The 19,475-nt window shown below is 37.6% G+C and overlaps 1 protein-coding gene across 3 annotated transcripts in view; it reads left to right on the forward strand.

Annotated features, from left to right (window-relative positions):
• Positions 1–18,299, forward strand: part of GMCL1 (germ cell-less 1, spermatogenesis associated) — a 32,283-nt gene extending 13,984 nt beyond the window's left edge. For 2 of the 3 annotated variants that reach the window (XM_074981823.1, XM_074981824.1), the window contains exons 10-14: positions 6,097–6,166; positions 14,456–14,531; positions 15,181–15,326; positions 15,538–15,625; positions 16,698–18,298. In XM_074981823.1, the coding sequence (XP_074837924.1) occupies positions 6,097–6,166; positions 14,456–14,531; positions 15,181–15,326; positions 15,538–15,625; positions 16,698–16,820 (503 nt within the window). In that variant the 3' untranslated portion in view covers positions 16,821–18,298. Of the gene's footprint in view, positions 1–6,096; positions 6,167–14,455; positions 14,532–15,180; positions 15,327–15,537; positions 15,626–16,697 lie in introns of all 3 variants that reach the window. The other variant, XM_074981822.1, reaches the window with a different exon arrangement.
• The last annotated feature ends 1,176 nt before the right edge of the window (positions 18,300–19,475 follow it).

The following is a 19,475-nucleotide window of genomic DNA, read 5'->3' on the forward strand; positions in this document are numbered from 1 at the left end:
CTTCTTTTGATTTGAGATGCACATGTGAATATTAAGAGAAAATAATCAATGAAGATTAAAGTGAATCAGGTTGAACGGAGAATTAAAATATTAACTAAGTTGCATTATAAATAGGCCCCATCCTCACACTGTTGGCACACTCCTTAATTAGCAAATGGTTTTTACTCCTGGTTCTGAAGTGTAACAAACATGCCAGATGAACAGAAATATTAATTCTCAAAGTCAGGGCCTGAACTGAAAATGAGTTGCCACCATGCTTTCAAATATTCCTGTAGGTGGAGCACTTGTCTCTAACTTCCCTTTCTTTCTTTCACTGCTAAGTTAATTGAACTTGCCTGTTACACAGTTTGTCTTGATTTTTCTCTTCTTCGGGTATGTCTTCACTAAACAGAAAATCGACCTCATCAAGATCGATCTTCCATGGTTCATTTTCACATGCCTAGTAGGGATGCACAGAATCGAACAATATGGTGGAAACAGTTGACGTCTGTACTCCTCAATATCACGAGGAGTAAGGGAGGTTGATGGGAGAGTTTCTCCCCTCGATCTCCTTCTGTGTCAATGACCAGGTAAGTCAACTCTAGCTACACAATTGCTGTATCTAGAATTGTGTATCTACAGTTGACTTTAAAGTCTAGTGTAGATGTGGCTTCCATCTGTCTTGGGGACTCTCGCGTGTGGTTTCCATCACCTTCATGAAGTTTTCTGATGGTCTCAGGGTCTCTCTTTCATATTCCCTAACCTCTGAGAATATGACAATATCTAAATCTTCTCAACCTCTTATCCACCCTAGGTTTTTATAATAGTGTCTTTTCTGGGTTCTCACGCTCTCTCATTTTCTGTCTCTGGCATAATTTCCTTTGTCTATGGGGTTGCATGTTTCCCTGTCCTTGAATCTCTTCTTGTGTTTCTTTGTGTGACATTCTATACTTCCACAGTTTCCTTTAGGATGTCTGTGGTGATGTACAAACCCATCTCGTCATTGCTTATTTATCGCTGCCTCTCTAACATTTCCTCCTGGATGTTATTGAAAAGTTAGATTTTTTTTTTTTTTAAGCCATGTATTTTTAGTTACTTTATCTTTCCTCTCAAAACCCACTTTACTCTTTCCGTCCTCTCCCTTACGACTGACCATCATCCCTTCAGTCACACAGCCCTGTATGTTCAGCATCACCATTGATTCCTGCCTCCCTATAAAGCCACATCCAAATCCTGATTCCTCCAAAACATCATTAGCATCTGTGGGTTCTTTTCTGTTTCTACATCTAAAATGCTTTTGCAGGTGCTCATGTCCTATGTTGATTACTGTAATCTCTCTCTTGTAACATTCATGCTTAGCCCCATCCTAGGCATATAAAATGAGGTTTGCATCCTCATATCTGGCCAATCAATTTGTCCAAATGCTTTCCTCCTTTTTTTAATCCTTTCTTCAACTTCATCTTCTTTCCTCTCTTCATCAGGTTGAAGCAGTGAGCTTGGCTCTACATTCATGGCATTCTGCACCTTGTTTGTTTTATTTCTTATTGTGTTTCCCTGTCCCTTTATCTTGTCTGTGGTGTCAGCTTTTTTAGTCATCTCTTCACCTTTTGAATCCACACCCTGAACACAGACAGACATGTTAAGCAGGATTGTTTCTGATAGCTTGGTTCTGATGCAACAACTACAAGAAAGTAAAAGGCTGCTTGTGTCTAGATTTTGAGTATTTTGGGTTTTTCTAGAGGTACTTTACTCCTTCCTTTGATAAATATGATCAGTTACCACCATAAGCACATCACTTATATCTGGTACTGCCATCCCTTACTGCTTTTTTGTTTGTTTCAAATATATTGGCAAGAATTTTCAGAACCCTTACTCCTTTACAGACTCTCCTCCATTCCTTTGGCAGAATTAGTGTAGAGGAAGTTGGAGAAGTCCAGTCATGTTATGGTCCTGTAAGTCAGCCTAGGTATGGAGACAGGATATGAAAATTTTGCGCTCTTTTCGTGGAACAGATTTTCTGGCTTAATAAGATTTTACTTATATTTAGTGTTGCTTTGTCATTTCTTTCTTTCTCTCTCTCTCCCCCACACCTCCCCCAAAAGCAATATATATTCTGCATAAATGTAACTGGAGTTGATAAGATGCTGGAAGGTGCTGTAACCTTATGCTGAAACTTAACCTTAGGTTTATAATGCTGTGTTTTATTGCCTACTTGAGTCTTAGGGTTTGCATTTAATGTTTAACATAGCAAACCATGTAATTTTAGTCTTTTTCGCAATAGATCAAATTATAAATGTAGACTTAAAGGTACTTTCAGTTCCTGGATTTATAATAAATGGTGGAGGTCCTTTCCCTTTTTAATTTGGGAAAATTTAAAATTAACTTAAAATGAGTTTTATTTTTAAATACTGTACCAGAACTCCAGCACTTGTATTTACGTAAAATAATTGTCACAAATACCTGAACAAGATCTCACCAAAGCACAGAGTAGCATTCAAGCATGGGCCACACCAGACCACATTAATATTTCATTTCGATCTTGGAGTATGGTGTGTACTAAGAGAACCTTGTTTTTGATTTTCATTCTAGAAAAGGAGTAATCTTTTAAACACAGAGCTAGAAGTCTCTTACCTGAAGTCATTACAAGATATACACTTGGTGGGGTGGTTTTGACAAACTTTGTATGTTGATCTCACAGAGCAAAATAGAAGAAAAATGCTATAGCTGCATCTACACTAGAGAATTTTGCAGATTAAGCTTGTGGAGCTTCTACACACACAGTGCCTTTTGTGAACAGAAACTGTCCACAAAAAAAGCTGTGTAGATGCTCACAGGGCCCTTTTGTTGACAGAGCTGATCGAAAGGCTGATCCGTTTTTACGTGTAGACAGGATCTGTTGACAGAAGTTTTATTGGAACATTTCTTCTGACAGTAACTTTTGTACATAGGCTACATCATCTGCACTAGAAGCACCTATGTTTAGGAGGAGTTATCTTTGTTTCCTTTATCAGTCTGGTAAGAAGGATGATAGGCAAATCCAGATGTTTTGTCATGTGGGATATCAAATAGATAGCCACAGTTGAGAAACTGCTCAGTCAAGTCATTAGCAACTTATGCTAGAAGTGGTTATCAGTTGCCAAATTCAATATCTAGCTGTGTATATGACTGCAGATAACAGAGGGAATTAGTCTTTTGAGAGAACTTTTTGGGTGTGAGGGAAAAAGTCTGAACCATTTACTTTCTAGTTTTGTTGCCTGAAAACAATTGTTTTATGTGAAATCAGTTTTCAAATAGACAAAGATTTTTTTTCGTAATTTATAGACTTGACATGGTTAACTATCTTCTGTATGAAGATACATTTGTGGACTTCAACATTTATTATATTTGTAAGCCATTAATACTTTTTACTCAGCTAATCTGTCTAGATATAATTTTTGGACATTTTGTGAATATGGAGAGCTTTGAATGTCATCACTAAATATATTGTAATGTAAATCTTGTTATATTGTTTACTTTAATCTGAAACTCTGTTTGTTGAGTGATTGAAAGATATGCTACAAATTGCTTTGTGCATTGCATATGTCCAGGCACAGTAAGAGGAAGAGGCAATAATATGTTTGCCACTCAAGTTTTAGAAGAAAATCTAATCTGTAGTATAACAAATATGGACGTCTGTTTTAACTATCTTGCTATTGCTTTCTTGCTCTCTAACTTTGCTCAAGAGTTCCAGAATAATATTTTTGAAGTTTCCCTTATTAATGCTTTTCATGTGCTAAATCATTAAAATATAATAAGAATATTTAAAACAAAATCCCATTGTTTCCAGATTGCCTTTTTTCTCCTTCTCCAGGGTGCCTCCAGAACTTTTCTTCATTTTGGTTATGGCTTTGCTGAAATCCTTTTTGTAGCTTTCAGTTTCCAATGTTTTTTTTTAATTTCTCTTTGTATCCAGACTTGCTCCCTTTTTGAAATCTAGGTTGTCGTGAAGTTAAGGGTTCCTTGTCAGTCCTAAATCATTTGTGTCTAAAATTTTGTGTATCCTGCATGATTTTTTCGTTCTTTCCTTCCTTTTTGCCCTGTTCATTGACTCCCTTTTTAAATTGAGTTGTATACACCTGACTTCAACTACCTGCCTATTTGCCCTTTCTCTCATCTCTGTGCAGTGGAACATGTTCAGTGCTGTATGAACTTTTCCTCTCTCCTAGGCCACTGAGCCTAGGTTGCCCAGTGATGGGCACCCTGGGCTTGCGAGTGGCCCTCGCGAGTGCCCCTCCTTCATCTCCACGGGGAGCAAGATTGTTGTATGTTCTCCTGGGATAGAGTAATTTTGCTAAATGCATTTGTGTATCTAGAATTTGCAGGGTGTTCTGATTGGACCATGGCAGTGATTTGATTGGCTGCACGTGGGAGGGAACACACAGCTCTCACAGTCAATGTAGTGTGCAATTGGCATGCATCTCACTTCATCTGCGCTTGCTTTGTGTCTGTCACTTGATGATTCTGTTAGGGGAAAAAAAATCTAAGCAGACTAAACCCAGCACAATTTGAGGGGTAGCTATGTTAGTCTATTTCAGCAAAAAACAAAAACATTTATTTTGGCATAAGTTCTTGTGGGCTAGAAATCATGTGGGCTTTGGTAAATAAGTCTTGTGGGCCAAACAAAACACTAGTGGGCTGCAGGTTGCCCTCTGCTGCTTTAACCATCTTTAATGTTTTGCCTGAGAATTGTCCTGTTCTTGTAAAACAAGATTGCAGGACAGTTAGTCCCTGGTGGGCCACTGCCACTATATTTACATACCTCTTTATGTGTTGGGTGATTTCAGCTCTCGTTGGCTACAAGTTGACTGCAAATAGGAGTAGCATGGGCTGGGATGCCACTCTCATAACTGTGAAGGATGATCCATGGCCCATGAGAGCTGTGATCATCAGATACCTGTGCCTCCACAGGTAAATATAGAGTTGGGAGCCCACCAGATACTAACCCTGGTGAACCAGATCCAGCCTGAAGGCTGGTATTTGGCTTAGAGTATGTGGAAACCTAGGTTCAGCTCCCTCCTCAGCTGTGGATTTGCTGTTACCTTGGCCAAGTCACTTACCCTCTCTATGCCTCAGTTCCCCAATTCTGAAATGGGGATAAGGCCTTCCTACCGTATGGGGTGGTAAGATAAATACAGGCTGTACCTCTGAAAGCCAGTACTTTCTGATCCAGTAGCATTGGACCATGGATGGTGCTGGACCGCAGGGGCCAGCAGGTGGTGTGGGGCCCAGCAGTGGCCAGAGGGCTGCCGCCAGAGCTGGAAAGTTACGGCCCAGCGTTGGCCAGGCAGCTGCTAGTTGGGCCAGGGAGTGGTGGGGAGCCGCTTTGGTGAGCGAGCTGTGCAACGGGGGAGTTGTGGCAGCCCCTGCAGGATGTGGAGCCTGGGCCAGAAGTGCTGAGGGGCTGGCATTGGGACCACCCTTTGTCCAGCAAAGTCCCTCATTCTGGACTGGTCTGGTCCCGCCTGTACATTGAACATTGTGAAGCAATGTGAGATGTAAAAACGAAAAGTGTTATATAAACAATTATCCTTCCATTTCCTTTGAGTGTAACTGCTTGAATCTTCACAGCTCTTACATTTCAGTTTTATGTTTTTGAGTGCATGATCTTTCACTTGAAACTGTGTCAGGACTACTGGATGTATAGAAGATTGCCTTTGTTCTGTTGTACATCTAATTATCATTTTTGAGATGTATTGTGTGAAGTATGCTATCAACCAGTTAGCTGTAGTTGAATGGTATTTTGTAGCACTTCTTTTTGGTATAGGGGTGGGAAAAAAATCTATTTACCTTTGTAGTTCAGAGAGAATGTTGCTGATATGATAACAAAAGGCTCAGGTAGTGCTGTATGTTACTTTGTCATTTTTGAGCAGGATCATTTTATTGGTACTTGCAGCTTAAAATAGTTCAGATAAGTCTTAGAGGTGGGCATGCCAGTGAAAATGTCATTTGGCTTTTTAATGAATAAAAAACGTTTTCATCTCAGTATAATTTTATTTCCTGATTTTAAATGTTCTGTAAATATCCCCTTTCCCACCTCCAAAGAAATCCCCACATTTATTTATATTTTTTTAATTTTAGAATGGCTGTCCTCTGTTTACAAACAGCAGTGGTTTGCCATGCTCAGAGCAGAACAAGACAATGATATTGGGTAGGTACATTACAGGTTTTCTTTTATTGATTATTTTAAGTAGAATCTCTTTCCCATATAGTCTCTGATGTGTATAAATGTTAGTTTTCATCAACATAAGAAAAGGAGGCTAACTCAGTTACTTTAAACTTCAGGCATACACAGTTCTTTATGGAGCAGTCTGTTTCACTCACTTTCATCTGGTCCATTTCTGGTCATCTTCAAAATAGATTGAGAACTTGCTTTCTATATTATAGCTTATAGATGGATATTTTGTGGCTTTTTTTCATACTGCCTGGTATTTGTCACCATTTGTATTGTATTATCATGTTCTTCGAGGATGTGAAATAATGACTTTGTAATCAGTTTTGGGGAGGGAAAAAAAGGAAAATACGCAGACCTGAACTTTATCCTTCCTCCCCCCATTGCATGTGGCTGAATGGATAAAGGAGAGTGCATAGGATAAACAAGGTCATAGAATAATTTTTAATTGGGTAGATACTAGGATAGCTCTCAGCCTTTAAGAGTGTATATAATGAGAAACATTTTTTTCTCTCAGCTGTCATGACTACAGTCCTTCCTTTTTATTCATTTTATTTTCAGAAATAAATCTATAGATTTTTACTTAGAAAATAGTATGTTGCTTCCATGCAAATCACTAGCAGTAGCTGTTTTAGTTGGAAATTTTGAAGAGCTTGTATAGCAAGAAGCCAGATACATTTTTTGAAATTGGCTGCTAAGTTATTTATTTTGATTTTGCCACTGCATTTTTGAGTTTTGAATTGTCCCTAACTTTTTTTTGTGTAGTCTGTTTTTAAACATATTGCAGTGCTCCTTGCATGGCTGTAGTTTGTTTTTATCTTTCCCCATTTGCATTACGAGCTCAGTTTTCCTGTCGGCTCCCCAGGAATTCTTTCATTTAGATGCTTTTATTTTATTTTATTCATATGCTTTCAGTTACATGGATTTGATGACCCTGCCTCCTCAAAAATATGTTGGTTAACCCAGGATTTAGGCTTAGTGGTCAAAGTGTTCTTGTACTGGCTAACCACCTAAACAGAATGGTAATTACTTTACTTTTCTCTGTTCAGGGTGGGAGAGTTCTTTATGTAATATACTAATCAGAATAACAGACATATAAAATTGGATAGCCTAACCCTGATCAGTAGAAGCTGGTTAATATTAAGGTGCTGTGCCTTATGAAGTTATAACTAAAATTGGACCAATCATCTTAGGTTGTGTCTACACTATAGTGTAAAGTCAATTTAAAGGGAGTTAGGTCTATTTTATAATGTGTGTTTCTTCAGTACAAGTTTCAAAAGATTGACCTTAGGACCCTTTAAAATCCAATTTTTCTATTCCAGCTTTTTCATGAGGAGTAATATCAAATTCGAATTTGCAGGGTTGACTTAATGCTAATGTAGGCACAGTATTTAATTTGCTTTTATTAGCCTCCAGAAGTATCCTACAATGCCCCAAACATGTCCATTCTGACCATCACTTTCACCTCCGCTGCTCTCCAGGTGAGCCAGAATCAGCCTGGGCTCTGTAGCTGTCCCTCCGCACCACATGGCTGCTGGGCTCTCTGGCTGTACCACACAGCTCAGACCCCTCTCCCACACACATGGCTGCCAGGCTCTTCAGCTTGAGGCACCCCGCCCCCGCCCCCAAACGCACACAAACATGCTATGCAGCTGCCGAGCGCTCCAGCTTGAGAGCCCCCTCCCCTCCCCACACCACGTGGCTGCTGGGCTCTCCATCTCGACCCACCAGCACCATGCAAATGCTGGGTCAGAATGAAGCACATCGATAACATTTTCAAAGTGAAGCGTTTCAACAATACCAAAAATCAGCTTTTCAATAGCTTCAAATTGAAACTTTCAAATTTTTATTTTTGCATTTTACATTTCTCAGGACTGGCCCAATAGCCTTGTAATGGTGTGTGTGATGGGCAGGCTGTGCCAAAGAGGAATGAAAATGCATTTGGCAGTTTGTTTTCAAAGGGAGCATGGAGTGAGGGCAATGCACTCTGGGATACTAGACACCCACAACCACTCGCGGTGCATTTTTTTTTCCCCCCCCTCCGTAGCACACTGGCACAGAAACCGAGAAGGCAACAGGAGGTGCAGGAACTGTGGGATAAGTACATACAGTGCACTTAGCAAAGGTAATGGGCGGGGAGGGAGGAACACTGTGTCATCTTTCTATACATGCGAACACTCACCATCGACTTCATAAAGTCTAGTAGTATAAAGGCACCGTTAATAAATTCAACTTCATTTCCTAGTGTAGGTACAGCCTTAGTATCTAGAGACCAGGAGGAGTGTGGTGTTGCTTTTATTCACTGATGTATTGTCTGAACTTGAACAGGTCACTTCATTTCTGTATAGATATGGAAACTGAGGCAGGATGGGGATGAAGGGAGAGGATAACGATGCTTTTGTAGCCTGTTCAGTGTTAGAGGGTTCTGTGGAGCTGTTGATTTATAGCAATAACTAATGCTATTTTAGTTTTGTGGCCTGCCTTTTGCCTCCCTTTTTACTTAGATTTTCTTGCATCAGTTCTATCAATCCAGCATCTGTCAGTTTAGAAAATACACACGTGTACTGGGCAGGCCTACAGTATGCTTGATTTTCTTTTTTCTTCATTTTCTCGTCAGATGCTTCTTCAAAACAGCCTTATCTCAGAAGGGCAAATAGTGTGCAGTTATGAAGTAATTTTTATTAGTTTTTAATGTTACATTAAATCAAGTGTATTGCAAGAACTGAATATTTTTCCAAATACACAAGAGCTCTGGCATTTTCTATCTAGCATTTAATAAAACATTCCACAGTGAGTGTTACAGCTGTTATTAGGCTTGAGACCTCATATTAAGCTGTTGCTTTTCTCCTCCTGAAGTCAAATATTACTGAAAACAAGACAGATAAAGTTACTTGCGCATAGGGTTACTTCAGTGGTGCTGTTGCTGTTGAAACATTATTGATAGTAATATCTGCTATCTGATATGTACTGCTTAAAAGGCTTTTTGCTTTTTGTTGCCTTTCTGGATCACATCCAACATTAAAATGAAAGAAGCTGTTAGCTTAACCTTTTGAAACAAACAATTATACCTGTTTTGTTTCACAGGAAAAAATGTGTTTAACAAGTACCATTGTCTATGAATCCAGGCATCTCAGGGGACACATTGATTTTAAAGCTGTTAAGCAAATGAAAAATTAATCCCAATTATCTGATTAAACAATAATAGAATACCATTTATTTAAATGTTTTGGATGTTTTTGTATTTTCAAATATATTGATTTCAAGTAGGACACAATATGAAGTACACAGTGCTTGATTTATATTTGATTGTAATGCAAGTATTTGTAAAACACACGAAGTATTTTTCAGTTCACCTAAAACAAGTACTTTAGTACAGTCTCTTTATCATGAAAGTTGAACTTAGATGTAGAATTCTGTACAAAAAAAAAAACTGTCTTCAAAAATAAAAGTGTATAAGTTCAGAGCTTACAAGTCTACTCAGTCCTATCTTTTGCTCCACCAAATACTCAGGCAAACAAGTTTGGTTAAAATTTGCAGGATAATGCTGCCCACTTCCAGCTTACAGTGTCATCTAAAAGTGAAAATGGGTATTTGCATGGTACTGTTGTAGCTGAGATACAAGATATTTGTGTCAGCTGCACTAAAGATTTATATATCGGAGGGGTAGCGTGTTAGTCTGGATCTGTAACAGCAACGAAGGGTCCTGTGGCACCTTATAGACTAACAGAAAAGTTTTGAGCATGAGCTTTCGTGAGCACAGACTCACTCCGTCAGATGTTGGAGTGAGTCTGTGCTCACGAAAGCTCATGCTCAAAACTTTTCTGTTAGTCTATAAGGTGCCACAGGACCCTTTGTTGCTGTTACTAAAGATTTATGTGTCCCTTCATGCTTCCAGAGGGCATGCATCCATGCTGACAAGGGGTTCTGGTTAGCAATGATCCAGAGCAGACTGATGTATGTACATTTTAATTATTGGGTCAGATGCAAAACAACAGAAGGTGTATACTCTTTTTTTTTTTTTTTTTTTAAGTCTTCTGAGAGCATGCTGCACATCACTTCCATGTCAGATTTTGGATGGCTCTTCTGAGTCTTAAACCTTGGGTCCAGTGCTGTAGCTATTTTTAGAAGTCTCATATTGGTACCTTCTTTTCATTTTGTCAAATCTACTGTGAGAGCATTACTGGAAAAAAAAATGTGCTGTATTGTCATCCAATACTGGTACCATGTGACAGATATGTAAGAATGCTGGTAAAAACAGAACAAGAGATACAATTTTTCTCCAAGAAGTTCAGTCACAAATAAAACTAATATGTCACTTTTTTACATCAGCGTAGAAGCATGCCCTCTGAAATGGTGGCTGAAGCGTGAAGGATTATATAAAAGATTAACTTGGCATGTAAATACTTCACAACTCTGCCTACATAAGTGCCATGCAAGGACCTGTTCTCTCTTTCAGGTGACATTGTAACTAAACAGCATTACCTACCATAAATGTGAACAAACTTGTTTGTCTTAGTGAAAAGCTGAGCAAGAAATAGCACAGAGCAGACTTAGACTCTAAAGTTTTATATTGTTTTGTTTGAGCGCAGTTTTACGTAACAAAAAAAATCTACGTTTGTAAGTTGCACTTGTTAATCAACAGCACTAGTATATTTTTAGATTTTTTTTCTGCATCATGTATTCCATTTATAGCTTTCTAATATTGTATTTGTTTAACGGTAGGTAGCACTGGAGTGTGATTTGGAGAATATATTTTCAGAGTTTAATTAGCGAATATTGTATAAGTTTGCATTAGAAGGTGATGTGTCCTAAGGATTTTTCAGCAGTGCCTTAGCTAATTTTATTGAACAATGTTTGTCTGGATTTTATTAAAATTAGCTAATCTCTTCTTGTTATTCCCTTCTGATGTGGATTTGTGTAGGAGGGAGATATTGCTGCCTTTGCACTGTGTTTTGGCACTTTAAATCTCATAATGAGGGTCTGTGATATTAAAAATCCCAGAGAGAGCCAGATTTCTGGATTTGCAGGTCCACAGGTTCCATTGCCTGGCAGTAGAGCATCTCCTCCTGGGACCCAGGACAGAGGCAACTGTCGTACCTTATTAGTATTTCAAATTAGAAAAGATGCCAGGTATTGCTTCATTGGAAGGAAGTATTTGGCAGTTAAAAGGCAAATTTGCCGGTAAAAGAATAAATTCACCATATTTTATCCAGACCAGCTAGAGGACATCTCCTGAAGAGTTAACCAAAACCACAAACCAGATAATATGAACAAAATGTGAAAACTGTTTTGTCAGCTTCATGAAGTGATGTAGCTTTTTCATATCCCATCTGGTGCACAGTTTAATGAGCACATGCTGTTTTGAGACTACAGAAATGAAAATGATTTTGCATTAAAAGTGCCCTTGTGTGATAGATCAAAGCTGCATTATTTCAATGTTTTGCTGTACTTGAGAGGCCAAAACAATGCTTCTCACTTCGTTAAAGCAGTGTGCAACTTAATGGCCTTGAACTTTCTGATGCCTTCTTAAAACATCACATAGTACTGGATCCAGTCATCAAAACATCTCTTACATACATTAAACCCTAAGTAGATTGACTTTTTATGTTAGCATTAATGTGGTTTTGTGTCCTGACATAGATATTCATGCCTACTGTAGTTTGAGGAAACTGACTCTTTGAAGCTGCAGGTTAGTCTATTTTAATTCTGAATATTTAACCAGGTAAACTAAAGTGGAAATTAAAGTCTATTGGACTCCTTATTACATAAGATCAGCCATTCTGGATCAGACCAGTGATCCCTCCAGCCTGGGATACCATCTTCCAATGGTGGCCAATTGCAGGAACTTCAGAGGGAATGAACAGGACAGTAACTGATGTTGTGTCTATACTGAACACAGGTTTGATGCACCACGATCGATCCTCTGTAGTTTGATTTTGCTGCATCAGTGAAGACATGGCAAAATCTTTTTCTCTGGGCTTGGCCGTCAACCCTGGTACTGCACGCTGCTGTGTGGAGTAAGGAATGTCAGTGTGAGCCCAAAGAGCCGTGATCTACACAAGAGTACAAAGTCAGTCCTGATACGTTGGATCTAGCTACACTAATGACATGGCTAGAATTGTGTATCTGGGATTGACTTTGATTCCCAATGTAGAGCAGGCCTGAGTGATCCACTCACATATTGTGGCAGTCAGAGGTTGGGGATGATCAGAGCACGGGGTTGCATCCATGATAATCTTGCCTAATAGCCACTTATGGCTCTATCTTCCAGGAGCTTAGATCTTTTTTTGGAATCCAGTTATTCTTTTGGTCTCCACAAATGTTCCTTGGCAATATGTTCCACAGATGATGCGAAGAAGTTCTTCTTGTTTGTTTGGTTTTTTTTTTTTTTTAAACCTGCTGCTTTTTAATTCCAAAGGGTGATCTTTGATTCTTGTGTGAAGATGTAAATAAGAAGTAATGCTGTTTAAGTGGTTAGGATAACTTGTTGAATAGTTGCTTTTTGAATTTTTGTAACTAGTTGAAGTGAATATTAATAAGAGGCTAATGTATAAGTAGAAACTTATTCATGATTTTGAAAATAACCACTGTTCTGCCAGGAAGAAGGTAGCTCTGTGTCCACAGTGCATGTTTTCGTTGCCAAATATTGTTAATATATTTGATCGACTATCAGCTAGCTAGGATATTATAAATAAAAATTAACTCTATGGACAATTTTGTAATGTTTTTATCCCATTTAAAAATTACAATTAGACATGTCTTTATAATGTATTTAAACTCCCTTTGACTAGTACTCTATAAAATCTGGAAAAAGGTCACAGACTACTTTGATATTTTCAGTGCAGTGGTTACAAGCACATGTTGTTTATAATGGCAAGAAATGCGGTCTGTGGCCAGTTGTGGATTTTATTGCTGTATTTGACTACTTTAGGATTTTTAATAGTAATTTAGTATATGTATTCCTTTCTTATAGTGATTTAATTTTTGTGGTTTCACTGTTCCTTGGAGACTTGTAGGATGGAAAATGCTTATATAACTAAGTGCAGTATATGTTTTTAAAGCCAGACTGCGTAAGATTCTTAATGGCTAAAACTTACTTTTTTGAAGTCTCATCTATATATAGCTTTTTGTACCTGAATAGCTGTTTTGGTTAGGGGTATGGTTTTTTGTTTTTTTTTTTTTTTTTAAACTAAAGTAGTTGATACAAAATCAACCCCTAATGTGGATATCATTATTCCCGTATTGGAATATCTATAACAATTTAAATGTAGTTTATACTGGTACAGTTGCATCCACAGCAGGGAGGCTGAACCACATTGTAGTTACAGCAATAAAGTCAGGACTCCTCGGTTCCAGCTCTGACACTGAGATGTCACACAGTATGTTAAATAGGTGTTCTTTATGCTTTTATATTTAAAGGGTTATGTTTGGATTTAGACCAGCTACTTACCCACCCAGGTAGCCTTGCTGTCCTTCATGCCAGCCCCTCTTTGGGGGATCTTGGTTGTGCTGCTTTTCTGCAAAGTCCCACAGTCAGATGGCAGCTTTAAGTTACATGATCCATTAGTTTGGATGGCCCAGTTATTCTGGTAGATGATCTGTCTCTGTGTAATCTTTCTGAATTGCAGGTAAATACTATGAGTGCATCTACTTTACTTTACAAAAATAACAAAGCTAGAGAACTTACTTGCATTCCATTTGTTCCACGTGACCTACAGGTAAAACTTAGTATGAATAGCTCATGTACAAGTATTTAACCCCATTAGGTACTGACCTTTCTAGATTCCTGTCCATGCTACAACCTTGAATTGAATTTTAACAGGGTTCCTTGATTGGAATGTGCCCTCGGGAAACTTACGCTGGTTTGTGAATCTTGTGTATGCTACTAAAAACCTTCAGTGATTGAGGCAGAAGCTTCCAGTGTCTTTATTCTTCGTTGGGCTGGAGAAATGCAAGCAGTGTTCACTTTTAAACTTAGGTGCTTTTCAGTCTTTTTTTTTTTTTGCCTTGATGACCTGTATTGCATGAATTCGGAAGCACAGCTGAACTAGAAGCAAGAGCTGGTTAAAAATTAAACTCAAAAGCTTGTATTTAGAGAAAGCACATCACATCAAAATACAATAAGAAACTGACTTGTATGCTGTCTTCAGAGCTGACTTACGCTGAAATTCCCCAGAGCATTTTCTTGCTGCTGTTACTCATCTTTCTTCTTACATGTAAACAACGAATTGTCTAATCATTCTCAAAATGGTCTACGTGCATTCATAGGCCGCAAGAAATCAATAAAGAAGAACTTGAAGGAAACAGCATGAGGTGTGGTAGAAAGCTTGGAAAGGATGGTGATGTAAGTATACATCATGCTTTAATACTTAAAAAACGAAGCTATCATGAAAGTCTTGAGTATTTTCTGAAAAAAAAAAGTTCAGTGGCTTTTTTTAGCAAATGCACCAAAAAGGAAGATTATATTAAAAATACTTTCACAAATAAATCTCCTTCTTAGTGAAGTATTTGTCAGCTTTCCAACTTTCTAACAAAATATTACTTAAGTCATCATCCTTGAAACTAAATCTGAATACAGAGCATTTTTAGAAAGGGAATATGAAGTTCATTTGTTGTTGGAAACTCCTGAGATGTGTAAATGTAACTTTTGCAAAGTAATGAAAATCATAAGCTTTTCAAACTGATTTTATAATACAATGTGAATAACACCATCTGTAAAATAATGTAGTTCTGCTCTGAAAAGTGGTTGCATTGTGGAGAATCAGCACACCTGCAGATATAGTCATATGTTTTCTTACTATGCAGAATTGTTTGCTAAATTCTGGTTATTGATACCTAAGCAAAGCTTTTGAAGGGTTGGCCTGCACTAGAAGCCAACTAGCCCCTCAATTGGCCAAATAGCCACATGTGGCTTGTGACTAGCATGTTGGACGACACCATGGGTATAGCCCACTGAAATAAAATAGGCCTTACGCATTTTCTCTCTTCTTTAGTACTGCTGGCGATGGACTGGGTTCAACTTTGGCTTTGACCTGCTTGTCACTTATACAAATCGTTACATCATTTTCAAACGAAACACACTGAATCAGCCATGCAGTGGGTCAGTCAGTCTGCAACCACGGAGAAATATAGCATTCAGGTAAGAAATGGCTAATAATTCATACATAAGTTTTAATTTAATGCCAGTATTCCAACCAATTTCCTTTTGGAGTGGGCTTCCTAACAGATGACAACTTAATTGGGACAAAATTGTGCTCCATGGCAGTATATGCTCCTGTTTCTTCCTGTAGCGTCAGAAGAATAAGCTACAGGAGCCTAATCAAATAATTTAACTTTCGTTATATCCCTAGGTTACGTCTAGCCTCTTTTGACAGCAGTGGGAAACTTATTTGCAGTAGAACCACAGGATATCAGATCCTAACCCTCGAGAAAGATCAGGTATGTTTTTGTGTTTATTTTTAAACCCAATAGTAAGTCAAAGCATCAAAACAGTTGAGAATATCATCTGTGCCCTTTTGAAAAAAAATCAATTACATTTTTTAATGGCAGAGATGTAATTTAAAATATTTCTGCCACATGTAATTGAAGTTAATATTCCTTGTTTAAATGGGAGAAAGAGGTCCAGAATATTTAGTTGAATTTTATTCCTGGCTTTAATGACCAATTTGAAGCCTTTCTGTTAGAAATAAGTTGCATAGTTTGGTTAGAATTCTTGGTGGTGGTTGTGGTGTTCTTCCCCAAAGTTTGTTTTCTGTTATAAATAACATGTAGATGTCTTCCACTTTTGGGTCTGTAGTCTGAGAGGGAACATGTTTTCTTGTATAGTATCTTACTGTCAGTTCCTTTTATATCCTGATTATGGCAACATGTGCATGGCACATGCATGCAAGTTTTGTTTCCTTGTAATTTCCAAATATAATGGCCTCAAATTCATTGTGAGGGTGACTTAAACAAAAATATTTTGGTAGTTCCACTGCCAAGAAATTGTAGCACATCCTAACTGTAACAGCCTAGATTTATTCAGTCTGTTGAAACCTCTAACTGTCAAATAGATTGCCTGTGGGGGCTCTTTGATGGTTTGGCCCTCCCCCTTCTCTAGCTGATCCTCATTCTGGGATTTTTAGGAGTGAGATAGGGAGAAAGTTGGCAGGTTAGAGAACGTCTTGGCAAAGTTGAGGTATAATAAAATTTCTTTTTAAAGTTGCTGATAATGTCTAATGAAGGAATGGGAATGAATTATATAACCTTGGATTAATTTATTGGGTTTTTTCTTTATACCAGTGCTGCAAATTTATAAAATGTTGTAAGTTCTGTGACTTTGAGGTCAATGCACAGTTAGATGGAATCGCCAGTCTTGCTGCTTCACTTGAATCTGTTTTAGCACCTGTAAAATTATGTGCAGCTATTTATACAATTACGTGCAGCTATTTATACAACACTTTAGAACAATAATTCATACTGAACAAAAATAAAAACCCTTGAAAATGTTGCTTTTATGTTTGCTTTACAGGAACAAGTTGTAATGAACTTGGACAGCAGACTTCTGATCTTCCCTCTTTATATCTGCTGTAACTTCTTATATACATCACCAGAGAAGAGAACTGAGAGCGATGGACTACTATATAACCCATAAAACTGAGTCGCCTGTTCAGTGGAACACAATAGCACTTTTATAACTTTTATTCCTGCTTTAAGTTAAATGCCCTGTTGATGAACAGAGCTATGATAAATAAAAAAAGGCCTTATACTGTAGCAGATATATATACAGCTACTCTTTATCCTCAGTATATTCCTATGCATATTTGAAAGAAAGATCTCAAACCACATAGGCTAAAACTAGTTATACCATTAATTTTTTCACTTGTATTTTCTGTTCTGTGTTACCAGAGAACAGTCATTCCAAGTTTGTATCAAATCTGTTACCAGTTTGTTTGAGCTTTTTGTGTTGTTTGGGGTGAGGAGTAGGGCAAAATCTGAACCTAACAGATTAGTAATGCTTCATTCATAGAGTCGTTTTCAATCTGTAAATTTTCTGATTACGTGATAGATTTGGGTAAAAAAGCTTTCCATTGCTGACCACAGGGTCTTTTTAATAGAACTGTAAATAGAGATCTCCAAATTCCACTGACTCTAGTGGCCCTTAGATCAGGGCTGTTTTTTCCCTTTTCTTTATAGTTATTTAACTGTTGTACAGTTTTCCTGATCCTTTTTTTGTTTTTAAGCTTTCCACGTGTCGTGTATATTGTTTTTCTTGGGCTTAGGCCATTTTTTTTTTTTAAACTTTGTGGAAAATATTTTTTATATTCTGTTCCTTGTTTTTTGTTCTAACAGTAAGAAGTCTGAAATTTTCAGACAAGTTCATTCAGAAATGCATTGTTTTGATGTACTGAGATGTCTACAAAGGTGTATTGTCCACCCTTTATGAATGGTTCTGTTGACATAATCATAACTTCCAGCAAGGATTCAGTTGACTCCTAATATCTTTGTGTATACCAAATATCAGTTTTTAAATTATTTTTGGCTTTTTGTAACTTCTTGTTTTAACTTTTCATTGGGAATCTGTATCCCACTTAAGCTCAGGAACCTTGTGACCTTTGAGTGCCTTTTGAGTTACACATGCTAACACAAACTTCACATCAGTTAACAAGGTCACAGGATCCAGAATAGGAGCTGAGAGCTAGGGATTAATTTCCAAGCTGGTGTTTAACTGATCCAAGTAAAGGATAAGATGTACGCACTATTAGTTTTGTATGTATTGGTTTGGTTTTTATGTTTGTCTGTTGAAACCTTGAATTTCTCTGTATAGATTTATGGATGCAAAGTAAGAACTTGCCTCTTTAGGTAGCCTATTTTTTTAATGTTACTGTTGTCAGAAAAGGATAGAACCCTTTGTACACTGTAACAAGGATAGAAACAGTGACAACTTGTGAATAAATCATTTAAGTTGACTTAACAGTGCACTGCTCCTTAATCTTTCTCTTCTGCCAGGAATATTTTCTAATTCACCCTGAAAATGTTGGCTATCAGCTGTATGAGAATGTCCAAAGTATTTGTGGACAATACCCAAGAGGAAAGTATACATGACTTAGTCCTGCTAGAATCTAAAGAAATAAAAGGCTTGCTTGAGAACCTAATTCCTGTTTGGGCACACAAATAAATTTCTAGTGTGTTTTTAAATAGTTGAGAACCCTCAACTCGCATTGATTTCTGTTGGAATTGTGGATGCTGAATAATTTATGGAGGGGAAAAATCACATCCCTTACTTGCGTCTGACTTCAAAAGGATTCTTAGATTGAAAACGTAGGCCTAGCTGGTAGATATCCTTTCCAAACTTGAACATTATTCTTATTTCTCATTTAGGTTTTGATAATTCTGTTTATCTTGTACTCAGATTTTGCTTCTGAGCCTCTCATGGCCTTTCAACCCACAGCAGGTAGTGTAGTTTTTACATCCACCATTTTTCTCACATGCCTTGAGAGAGAGAAATCAGTCGTCATTAGAACTGTATATTCACAGTAAGTGCGTGTATTCTGACAAAGGTAATGATGGCTGGAAAGATCTAATACTTTGTGGTCACTACATGAAGCCCATAAACAGGAGGAGTTAAAAACAAGGTGAATCTTCTCAACATTAAATGCTTTTACTTATCATTGCTTTTATAGTAAAAGTATTCTAAAAGGGTTAGCTTCTATTATTAAGTGCCAAATCCTATTATCTCTATTTTAATGTTGGGAAATTAGCCCTCATCTACAGGAGGGCATAGCCACATGTACTTTGAATATTATCCGTACAAGCAGGGAAAAGGAAATAAGTTTGAGCCCAAACACAGGTGGGAAAAAAAAGAGAGAAATCATGTCACATACTTTCCTATTTTTTTAAAGTAATCATGTTGAAAAAACTTAAGAACTGAAAAAACTTAAGAACTGAAGCTTGAATTCCAGCATCAGATCATTATTTGGAGTAGCATACATTTTATTGAATGAGATGAAAATTAATTTAAAGCCAACACTGCAAAAAAAAACAAAAAACTTTCAAGTAAAGAAGGATGCTTGGTGAACAAGAAAGCAACAAAAGGCCCTTTTCTTGAAGCCTAAGGGTTGTGTATAACAGCATTGGTGTTACACAGGTACCTAATCTCTTTATGAAGCTTACCAAATTATGACTATGTGATGTCATGCGACAGTGGCATTTCTGCACATTATTCTCTATAGACCCTGCATTTCTTAAGTTTTAAATTCATTGCTTTTCAGTTCAAAGTAACCTCTTGCTCTTGCTGAACTTGAGGGTG

Source organism: Carettochelys insculpta, chromosome 31, assembly GCF_033958435.1.
Source record: "Carettochelys insculpta isolate YL-2023 chromosome 31, ASM3395843v1, whole genome shotgun sequence".
Classification (NCBI taxonomy): Eukaryota; Metazoa; Chordata; order Testudines; family Carettochelyidae; genus Carettochelys; species Carettochelys insculpta.